At 55.1% G+C, this 11,643-nt stretch overlaps 1 protein-coding gene across 1 annotated transcript; it reads left to right on the top strand.

Moving 5' to 3' along the window:
- Window positions 1-66: 66 nt before the first annotated feature.
- Window positions 67-7,128, top strand: fbxo8 (F-box protein 8). Its single transcript, XM_028791141.2, has 6 exons — window positions 67-282; window positions 4,074-4,404; window positions 4,632-4,758; window positions 4,839-4,957; window positions 6,128-6,324; window positions 6,863-7,128. The coding sequence occupies exons 2-6, from the start codon at window positions 4,082-4,084 to the stop codon at window positions 7,048-7,050; spliced, it is 954 nt and encodes a 317-aa protein (XP_028646974.1). The 5' UTR covers window positions 67-282; window positions 4,074-4,081; the 3' UTR covers window positions 7,051-7,128.
- The last annotated feature ends 4,515 nt before the right edge of the window (window positions 7,129-11,643 follow it).

The following is an 11,643-nucleotide window of genomic DNA, read 5'->3' as shown; positions in this document are numbered from 1 at the left end:
CTCTTAAGACGTTCGAGAATGAGACGCTCTGCTCGGCGGGTGGCAGAGGAAGTGACGGGAGAGGGCGGGGCTAGGGGCGTTAAACGCGCTTTGTTTACTGCCCCGCCCACCTGCTAGTTTTGCTCCACTGTTGCTGACCAAAGTGGCGGGCGGCTGTCAGCTTTGATGTGAGCGCTACGAGAAGTGGCCGAGCCGGCGAGAGACCTTCGTGCGAGGAGCTTTTTGTTAACACCCGACACTGAATCGTCGCGGCGGCGGTGAAAGAACTACAGCGCTGAAGCGGTAGGTGGTGCGAAACGAGAACCGGCCTGATTGTCACTCCGTGCGGGCCTATCGCTGCTAGCCGGCAGCGGCGTAGGCCAGTCCGGTTTGGGGAGCGAATGAAGGCCGGAAGTTTGGGTTTGTTCGTGGTGGAGCGGAGGGAGGATTGTCCCAAGTGTCGCTTTTCACTCCGGGACTGTCCTCGGTGACAGTTTGTTCATGGTCTCCAGTGACACAAGTTTGGGGCTGAATGTAAAGACGGAGTAAGCAGGCTCCCTCAGTGATAACTCGGCAGTGCTTGGCATTAATTTGCGTTCTTATTGTGAAGGGCATCTGTTCGGCTTAAAGTTGAACGAACAATGGCAGCGGCCCCGGGGGACACCAGTGGTATTCCCATCAAGAGGACGATTTTATTGGCCGAGCAAACGGAAATGTCAAGTTCCCTTCCTGCTTACCCTGTGGTGCCAGGACAGCAGTCTGACCGCAGTGCCCGCCGAAACTTGAGGAGGCAAAACTCGGACCTCCCTGCCATTGACTTGAGAGGAGATGCAGCTTTACATTTACGTGTATTTGGTTAGCTGACACTTTTATCCAAAGCGACATACAAAGGAGGTGAACAGAAACGCCAAGTCCACATCAGTGATGCTGTGGAGAGGATGAGCAGCTCCTGTGGTCCCCGTCACTGATGGACTGGAGCGGGCAGAAGACGTCGTGTCGCTGGTCAAGAAGGCTCACCTGAACAAAGCTGTGACGTCCTGGTGTGGCACCTGCTCGGCTCAAGACGGAAAAGCACTGGCAAAAGGTGGCACAGAATATGACTGGCACCTTGCAGTTCTGTGTTTGGGACACGAACCACACGCCTCCACAGGATGATGACAGAGCTCGGCCATCCTGCACCGTCACTTTGTTACCAGGGGGCACAGGAGCGCTGACACTGGCACTGCTTGATTTGGGGACACACACACACACTTCTAATAAGCCAGCTGAGGGGCACAGGGTGGACTAAAGTGCAGGTGCGGTCACTAAAAACGTTCCACAGGAGGCCTGAAGCCACCATGGCAAATGACTGTGCACACGAGTGCCAAGTGGCACCCTGGGACCCCCCTGATAAAGCACAGGTGCCGTCAGATTTCAGCCTTCTAGGTGTGTGTTTTCTAATTTTGATTTTTGTGCCGTCCCGTCGTTGTTCTCGTCCGTGTTCTGAGCAGACCTGCCATTAAAAGTGCGGTTCTGCCAAGCACCCTGACAGAGTGTCGAGTTGCTTGGCACTCGGGGTGTTGGCCAGGCTGGCGCTTTCAGAGGTGAGGTGAGGCGAGAGGTGGTCACTGTTGTCTGGAGCTGCCCGAGCCCCGAGTTTGATTGAAGGCTCGACGTCTTCAGCTCTCCTGTTATCTCAGGGTGTCTGGAATGGTGGCAGTGCCCTATGACATCCCGTTAGAGGCTGGGGGGCTCTCACGGCCAAGCTGCCCCCTCTGTTAGGCGGAGTGCAGGACGCATCTTCGAAGAAGATGAGCTCACTGAACAGGTGTGCCGGTCAAGGCCGTCCGCTGCCCCCATTGTCGTCATAATTCAGGTGACCAGCCATGGAGTGGCACATATTTGAACGGCCTTTATTGAGCGTGTTGAGTTTTAAACTAAGATTCAGGATTTGTAGGCTGGTAAATTTATTGCGCCAACTTGCTGCCCAAGGCCAATATCGAGATGTGGAGCTGCAGCTTTTATGCACAGCTGGGCACCTGTCTGCGTGTAGTTACAGGGTGCCAACCTAAAGCAGAGCACACACACAGACGGGCACTTGTTCAGTCACACAGGTGGGTACATCAGTTGGCTTTCTGTGCTCATTGTCCCCCCGTGCTGGATTTGACACCTGTGATGGCTTCACATGGCACTGGCCGCTACAGCCATACTACATTGTGTACAACCCTGAGGACTGGCACACGGTGGAGCATGGTGCCTGCCTGCCTGACTGCACCAACTTCTTCTTGGCATCGCCTCTGTGGCTTCTCTGGACCCTGCGTTCCTTATATGCTTTGTGCCCGCTGCTCTGCTCCCTTTAACTAGCTGTTGGGGCTCAACTGTCCTACACACAGGTAAGAGAGAGGAGCAGTGTGGTCACCTCTGGGCACTGGGAGTGTGGAGTGCTGCCACGCCATGCGGTGCCAAGCAGCTCCCATGCCAGGTCTGTGCTTCAGCTGTGAGAATGTGTGGAAGTATTTGGGCCACATGTGAACGTCGTAGTCACCTCCGATAAAAGAACCACTGGCTGAGTGTCTGGCCATCGGCAATGTTGTGAGAGACGTGGCCAGTGCCCTGCCGTGTGGCACTGAGCACAAATGACACGGATTTGTTTAAATGTCACAACGACGTCTGCTGACCTGTTTGTTCATTCAAGCCCAGTGGTGACACTGCCTGATTTGGCGGGTCGGGGTCCCTTCAGGAGTGGGCCAGCCACAATTGGGTGGCAGAGTAAATACGCTGCCTGCTGGCACAGTGTGGCACACAGAGCAGCACAGTCTCTGAAGATGCCAGTCGAGTGCTCACATCACATTTGGCGAAGCGGACGGCGCTGCGAATTGGTATTTGATGATTGCCTGTTCAACCGCAGGGTAAGGAAGTCTGGATGACAAGCGGGTAATGCCATCCTATACAGTTGGCAAGCTGCAACTTGGTGAGGACTGACTGAGAAATACCCACTTGGGTAGCCAGTTGATGTTGAGATGTTTGAGAGGGCACAGAACTGGCAGAGGAGCAGGTGGGGCACAAGTCCTCAAAGTCTGCCTTTGGAGAGCTGGCGCCAGTTCAGCACACAGCGCCAAGGTGACAGATAGCTCTGGGAAATCATCATCATCATCTGTAAAGACATGGCACTCTATGGTACCGCCAATGCCAGCAGGTAGGCCTCTTGTCACCCATAGCGGATTTGAAGCTGTGTCGGGTGAAGAGGGGGCACAGCAGGGGGGCTTGGCACGCCACCATGTGGAGGGTCCGAGTAGGCTGGCCAGTGGCTTTATATTTGTGTTCCAACCAGCTCTTGATGTCCTTTGGACCCCCGTCTTGATTTGGTGTGCTGTTGTGGTGGTCCTCCAGGTGGGCTCATTTATTTTGAACTAAGCTGCCCTGTTTCTTGCCCTCGTGTTCCTTAAGTGACACTTTCTCCTCCACAAACAGTGGTCTGTTTTCCATTTTAGAGCCTGAACTCCAAATGGCAAGGGGAGGACGCGGGCACCGAGCGCTAAGGGGACGCCGCTGTTTCAGTGACGTGTCAAGCCCTGAGCAGGTGACGACTTCAAATAAAAATGCAAAACGCAGCCAAATCTCAGAAGTGTCCTCAGGGTGGGACAGTGTGGCCACGACACAAACCTTGAACTGCTGCCCCTGCGTCTTTGTGTTGTGGTGACCGCCAGGACCGGAATGTCCCCTCGCGTCCCCCAGGTGACAAGCTTTTCTGGCTTGGCACTTCACTAGAAGGACAATCTGCTGGCTGCCCATCATGCCCTGCTGGGTCTATGTGGTTCTCGTACTGTGTGGCTCACTGCCTCATATGGTGAGTGCCCTTTAGAAGAGCGCCTGGCATGGGCCCTTTGTGGGTGCCTGGGTGGCCGTGTAAAGGTGGTCTCTCCCTGCGTAATTGGCGGTTGTGCTCTTCACATCTCCTGTCCGGCTTTGCCTTTCCTGCCGTGTGCCCACCTGGCATGACATATCTGTAACCCCTTCTGAGAAGGGCAGAGGGTCTCAGCCTGGCACCTGCCCCTCAACTTGTCCTCTCTTTCTTTCTCTCTTTCTTTCTTTCTTTCTTTCTTTTTCTATCGCAGGTCTTCAGATGGGTCAGCTACTGTGGCGGGTGGCCAGGAACCAGCAGCTGCAGCAGGAGTTTGCCGAGCAGGGCTACTTGGTGCGGGAGCATGGCAGGAGGAGCACCTGCCAGGCCGATGCCATGCACCCCCGCAGGCCTGCACCCGTCGGGATCGACCTCTACCAGCTGCTAAAGGCCAGGAAGGCCAAGGAGGAGCAAAGCTTCATCGACTTGGAGAGGCTGCCACCCGAGCTGAGCATCACCATCTTGTCCTACCTGAATGCCACCGATCTTTGCCTGGCATCATGTGTGTGGCAGGACCTGGGCAATGACGAATACCTCTGGCAAGGGTAAGCGAGACGTGTCAGTAGTTGATGAAGCAGAGGGACAGAAAGGGGGTCTGGTGGGGATGACCAAGCAGGCAGTCGCCTGGGCACAGCTGCCCGACAGTGCCCACTGCTCTTCAGGCAGACCACCACGGAGGGGCTTTTAGAGACCCACCCTTTAAATTTGTAAGCGCCTGCCTCGTGCCCTGTGCCAGCGCTGTGCCCCACGTCTTTGCCTTTTGTGTTTTCAGCTTGTGCAAGTCCACCTGGGGCCACTGCTCCATCTACAACAGGTGGTCTCCACCGGGCTTCTCCTACAGGAGGCTCTACATGCAGCTCGATGAAGGCAGCTTGACCTTTAATGCCAACCCACACGAGGCAAGTGCCACCTCACCCACCGCGGCTCTCTGCCTGAACGTGAGTGCCCACCTGAGTCTGACTTCTCGTTGCTCTTCCAGGGAATGGACTACTTGGTGTCGAGGGGCATCCTGATGGACCACCCTAAGGAGATGGCCAAGTTCATTTTCTACACCAGGACACTACACTGGAAGATGCTGCGCATTTATCTGGATGACCGGTAAAGCACCTTAATGAGTGCCACCAGTGCACGCTGGGAACAAGAGCCCCCTGCTGGCACGTGGCAGCCGTCCAGGTCTGCAGTATGGGGGTGTCGAGGGACTTTTGTTATTGTGAGGGTCTCCCGTACCACTCGCGCTGCCAGCTCCAGTGCCCCCTGTTGGCTCCACACAGATGCTTCAATAACCCTTCAGTGCCATCCTTCAAGCCCCTACCATTCGGGAGTTGCTAGGAGATGCATGGCATCCTGCCAGTGCACACCTCTAAAAGGGCAAAGCAATTCCTGCATTCACCTGGCACCCTGTACTGGCCTATAGAGCACTGCCAACTTTAAATGATGCCCCTTGATTTCACTGTAAGGGGCTGGGGATCCCTGGCATCAGCAGGTGGCCTTGGGGAACATTTCAAGTTGTCCTTCTAATGTACCTCCCACATACGTGGGTAAACCCTGCCCCCTAGCAGTGCCCTCATCTTGTGCTGGCATCAGAATCAACACTCCTAGTGCCACTCGAGCATTATCTCTTCTTTCCCAGCAATGCTAGGCCTTGTGCCTGCCATGTGCCACCCTTTCATCACAGCGTTGCTGCCCACAGTTGCCAAGATCTGTGGAAGCCACCACGAAGGTTGAGGAAATTGACAAGGGGATCGAGGTGCCCACAGCAGTGGATGCCCTCACATCCACATCAGGGCAGGGACAGGTGAGGAGGACTGGCTGTGCCATAGCGGTGATGCCAATTCTGCTTGGTCACCTGGTTCATTGGGGTTCTTACAGCAGGTGCCAGCGTGTCTCTGGGCAGTGTCTGCCAGGGCTCTTGGACACTAGTGAACCCAGGCCATGCCAGCCTTGGCAATTGTGATGGGCCATCTGCCAGATCGCCCACTTCTTGTGGCTGTCCAGCCATCTGTGCCCCAATGCGGGGGGGCCTCCCCCCTCTCCCTGGCCTGGCCAGTGGTCATCTGAATGACAGGGTTTGGACGATGGCGACTGCCACCCTCCAATCTCATTGGCCTCCCCATGTCGGTAAGACCACCTTGGGAGTGGCTGATCACCCAGGTGAGTGACATGTTGACAGAATGGGCCGTCCGGGCAGCAGCGGTGGGTGGTTACCTGGCATCGGGGCTGCACTCAGGTAGCGTCGTGTGACCTCATCTCTCTTGTCCTTTTGTCCAGGAGGGACGTGCTGGACGAGCTGGTGACCCTTCACAACTTCAGCGACCAGTTCCTGCCCAATGCTCTACGCGAGTTTTTCCGCCACATCCATGCCCCCGAGGAGCGTGGCGAGTACCTCGAGACGCTCATCACCAAATTCTCACACAGGTTCTGCATCTGCAACCCGACGCTGGTGAGGGAGCTCCACCTGAGCCCAGGTAAGCCAGCGCTTGGCACGCGGGAGTTTGCTTGTGGTGTGCAACAGTGGTTGGCATTGCTGTCTCCCACCCTCAGGTGCCACCTGTGCTCTTCCTCTTGTGCCACGGGGGCCGATCAGCAGCTTTACTTTAGCCCTGTGTGGACCCTGAGGACTGGCATTTGCACCTGGGCTGCTCGGCCCATCACATCTTGCCACCAGGATGGCACCCATTTGGCCCACTTGATTCAGAGCCCCCGTGAGGCCTGCTTGCCACGGCGGTGTTTTAGTTCCACTGGCCCCCCGCTAGGGGGCTCCACAGTCTGTTTAACAATCTGGGGGGCACTCACCTGGCAGGCTGGCACCGTTGCAGGTCTGACTCTGCTCAGTTTTTGGACCATAGGTGTCGAGTTTGTCTCAAGTAGGGTGGCACCTGTGGCTGTGGACCCTTTGACCCTGGCGGGCGCCAAGTTCACTTCTGCCTTTCCTAACCTTGGCATTTAGAGTGCGCTCTTCGCCATTAACGCCTGTCTGTCTGTCTGTCTGTGCCCACCCTGCAGATGCCGTCTACGTGCTTTGCTACTCGCTGATCCTGCTGTCCATCGACCTCTCCAGCCCGCACGTCAAGAACAAAATGTCCAAGAGGGAGTTCATCCGCAACACGCGGCGCGCTGCCCACAACATCAGCGAGGACTTCGTGGGCCACCTGTACGACAACATCTACCTGGTCGGCCATGTGGCCGCGTAGAGGCGGGTGAGGAGGGCACAGGCCATGTAAATAGTGATTTTATTGTGAAGGATTTTAACTAAAGCTTTGCTATTCTCACACCGCCTCTGCCCTCTCAATCGCCCGCCGTCGCTCTGCCCGACCTTAGCAGGGAAGCTTCAGCATTTCCCAGATGGGCATGGAGTCGTCCTGCCAGTCCTGGCAACTCACCAACATGCCTGACACCCGAGGGCCACATTCATTATGGAGTTGAAATTGCCCGTGTACCCTGGCCTGGCACCCCATCTCCCCCTGGTTCAATGTGTGACTGACATGCCATCCATTCCAATGGGCAGCAAGCAGAAAAGCTGGAGGAAGTTCTGGAAAGGTCAACAGAACCCAAACATGAAGACCTCCGCCTGTCCCCTCGTGGGTGGCACAGTGGCTGGCATTACCATGCCCATGGTGAGTGACTGTCTGGGCTCAGACCGGAACTGGCCACCTTTACTGAGCTGACCACACGGGCATCTCATCTCTGTGGCCCCCTGTGCGCATGAGTGGCAGGGTGCAGGGGGCCGAGTCCAAGCGTTGTGCCCGTTGAGTCCGTGGCTTGGCAACAGCTACTCCATGTAAGTCAGAGATGGGATTGATGGGATGCCCCTTATCAGGTGTGACTCGGGGGTCAAAGGTCAGTGCCTATCCAGTCGACTCCAGAGCTCCCTGAGAAGGCGACACCAGGTGGGCGACTGCCCAAGGACCCCCAGGACTTCTGCCTCAATGGGCTGCAGTTGTGTGGGTACCTGCTGCCCGGTCTTGAGGCCAGTGCCCATCTCTGGCCTGGTGGGCTGCCCTCTACTGTGCTCTGCATTCAACTTGATTTAAAGGGGGCAGGCAGGCCCTTCTGTCATTCAGGGTGCAATGGGGGAGTCCGGCCTGAGAGGGGCGTCATGTGCCCCCCCCAAAGTGGCTCCTTGTGATTGTATCTACGAGGTAAGGGGCAGGGCTGCTTTAACTCCAGGGGGGGGTCCGCGTTCAAGTCTTGATGGTCTCCCCGAGTGTTGGCTGAGCCCCCCAGAAATTGCTTATCTTAAATGCGAGTCTCGGTGCCCCCAGTGCCCTGGCATGCCAGCTGCTTGAGCACAATGTGAGTGTGAAGACAACACTGGAGTCCCCAAGCTGACTTGTCACACTGCCATGCCCACCAGTGAGCGGTGGCTGTCGTCCTGCTCACCTCCTGGAGTGACCGTGGCCCGCGGAGTTGGTCCCCTGCCGTTTGTCCACCACACCACTGCCTAATGGATGCCAGTCTTCATGCTGATGATTTTTGATCGTGTTTGGGGATTTCATAAATCACTTTGGAGCATTAAGAGGGGTGGCCATCAGGGGGCGCCCCACTCAAGACAAGCCACCTGTGGGGACAATGACCCACGTGTCCTGGGAATGGGCAATCCCAACACAGGCCAGTGGATGGAAGCAGCCAGTGCCAGTGGGCACCAAGGAGCAGCACAACTTGGGGCAGATGGGAGTGGTCTGAAGAGTCCGTGACCTGTGCCATCATCGTCAGTATGGCATGACGTGAGTTTGAGCCACCTATCTGTTTTCAGAAGTATTAGGAGCAAGGCTCTGTATGTTGTGCCAGGCCCCTGCAGGGCACACACCCTCGCAGCATGGCACACTATGAGATATGTCATGCTGTGCCACCCCAGACAGTGTTACGTGAGAATGTGTGGCTGGCATGAGGCACTGGCATCACCAACACTCATGGGAGGACCAGGTGAATGTGCTGGCCTCCTCTGTCACATGGTCATTGTCCAGTCAAGATGATAAAAGGGTGGGACACTGTGATCCACGTGTTGGTGCGCCCGATGGTCACCTCGCACTCATCAATGTCATAAAGCTGGCATTGGGGGATGTCAGGGGGCTTCTGAACCTTCTGAGAGCTCGAATGACTGAAAGAGAAGGTGAACCTTTAATGAAGTGCATCGTGCCAACTGGGGAGGGGGGGCACCTTGAAGGATGACCACGAGCCCCTCTTTTGGGTCACGGCAGGGGTGGTGACCGAGGAGAAGCGACAGGTGGCCGCTGTGCAGCACCGGGGCAGGCCAGCAGGGGGAGCTCCGCGCAGGCGCAGTCACGCAGCATTGATTGACGGGTACGGCACCGCCCACCACGTGACAAGCGCCAGATAGGGCACTCGAGCGACTCGAGGGGCGGAGTGATAGATAAACAGATATGTGAAAGGCACTATAGAGAAGTAGGGGGTGGCTATGGCATAGAGGGGCAGCCGCGAAAGGCGCTGGGTACGTGAAAGGCGCCATACTTGAAAAAGTAGGAAGTGAAGGAGGAATTGGTGGACATCTGTGAAAGGCGCCATATAACAGGTAGAGAGATGAAGGTGTAGACGGGTGGGCGACTCTGATCAAGTGACAGAGGGACAGACAGAGATGTGAAAGGCGCTATATGATAGAGAGAGAGAGAAAGAAATAGAGAGAGTGGAAGGCGCCATATAACGAACTGCTTTTTATTGTGCGTGTCACGTCATACGGGACCCCCGCTTTTCTTTCTTTTTTTCGGACTGAGAGGCGCGGTTGTTAGTCCGCCAAGTGTCCGTCCGGATGGCGCTTTACGAGGCTCCGGTGTTTTGTCAATGAAGACGTCCGAGGACACTTATTTATGTATTTATTTATTTATTTATTTATGTATTTATTTATTTATGTATTTATTTGTTTGTTTGCTCTTTTTAATTGAGATACACGCGCACTTTCGTTTAGTTACATTTTTTTTCTTCTACGTCTTTCTGTTTTCAGTTTTTGTTGGTTTTTAACCCACTGATGACCGTTTCAGGGGTCCACACGTTTGAAGAACGTTTAACGTTCGCGTTACTCTTTTATCATTAAAGTTTCTAAGGGAAACAAACAAAAACGTAAAGCTGTCCGAGTCTTCGGGTAACGGCGGGCAGAAACGCAAAAGGCGCTCCGCTCCTCGGGGGTCTCCCTTCATCTCCTGTTGTGAAGCCCCCCTTTCCCCTCCGTGTTTATGTCACCTGCTTTTCTTTTTCATTTGCACACCCGATGAAGACGAAACGTCACGCGGGGTCCTCAACCTTCTTAATAATAATTCTTTGCATTTATATAGCGCTTTTCTCACTACTCAAAGCGCTCAGTAATTGCAGGTTAAGGACCTTGCGGAAGGGCCCAACAGAGCAGAGTCCCTATTGGCATTTACGGGATTCGAACCGGCAACCTTCCGATTGCTAGTGCAGATCCCTAGCCTCAGAGCCACCACTCCGCCTTCTTTTCTTTTCATCGCCCTGGAAACGACTACCTTTCTCTTCACACACACACACACACACACACACTCTGAGAACAAAGCGGGCCCTTCACCCTGATGCCGTTTTCTTTCTTTTTTAATTGACTCCTCGCGCAGCCCACCACACCACGGGCTCAGTTCGCGTTTTCTGGTGTGTCGCTTACTGCACATTACAAATGTCCAGTCTGTCCTCATATTGGGGGGGCTTTAGGGCCCGTCCGGGAATGAAATGCGTGTCGTCTGTCAAGCGAGGGGCCACACAGCCCACTCAGGTGCCACTCTGGAGCCTTTCTTGTTAAGAACCATTTTAATCCGCGATTGGAGGAAGTGGCTTCACTAAAAGGATGATGCGAGATTTAATATAATATAATATAATAATATCATATTCATCCATCTATCATCCAACCCGCTATATCCTGACTACAGGGTCACGGGGGTCTGCTGGAGCCAATCCCAGCCAACACAGGGCGCAAGGCAGGAAACAAACCCCGCGCAGGGCGCCAGCCCACCGCAGTATAATAAAACATAATATAATATAATACTGTATAATATCATGGTGTGACATGATGGCCGCTTGTGCTGATTTGACTTCTGTCCTCCCCCAAATCCCGAACTTTGAGGTGCGGGGCGCTATAAAGGCCGTCGCAGGTAAGCCCGGGCGATGCGCCGCTCCTTCTGATTGATTGATTGATTGATTGATTGACGGACTTATTTCTTTCCGAAGGCTCCCCCCCCACGACTCCCATTTTAATTTCCTCGCGAGGCCGACGTGATTAGAAAGCTTCAAGAAAGAACATAAAGAAGGAGCAGAGAAGCCTCATCTCGGGCAGCACATCAAAGTGCCCTTTAAATGGCTTATAAAATGGCAAACATTAAACCGTCAGGTGACACCCATGGGCAGATGGCGGGCGCGCCTGAAGTGAACTTAAAACGGCCGCCGGGTTGGTGCTCGTGATGTTGGCGTCGCGGACGCGCGTGCTGCAGCCGGGTGACCAGAGTGGGCGGGGTCTACGGGGGGGCGGGGAGTGAACAATGCGCGTTGTGTGCGCGAGCGGGCGGGGCGCGCGGCCGCTGTTTAGACTGCGCTGTCACTCGCGGTGTCTCCATTCATAATCTGCTATGTAATCCAGAAACACTCGCTGGGGGGGGGGGGGGCGCCTCTGTTTGTTTAATTGTTTCCTGAAATCCCCCAACAACTACCGTCTGCACTCCTTTGGCTAATCCACCTCTACACGGGCCAGCCACTCCGAGACGCCATCGCTGTTTGCCTTGGCCTCCTTCCTCGGCCATACATCACGGCTATCAAAGCGCGACGGACCCTGGCAG

Source organism: Erpetoichthys calabaricus, chromosome 5 (genome assembly GCF_900747795.2).
Source record: "Erpetoichthys calabaricus chromosome 5, fErpCal1.3, whole genome shotgun sequence".
Classification (NCBI taxonomy): Eukaryota; Metazoa; Chordata; class Cladistia; order Polypteriformes; family Polypteridae; genus Erpetoichthys; species Erpetoichthys calabaricus.
Note: the sequence above shows the minus strand (reverse complement) of the source record. Positions and strands in the feature narration are given on the sequence as shown.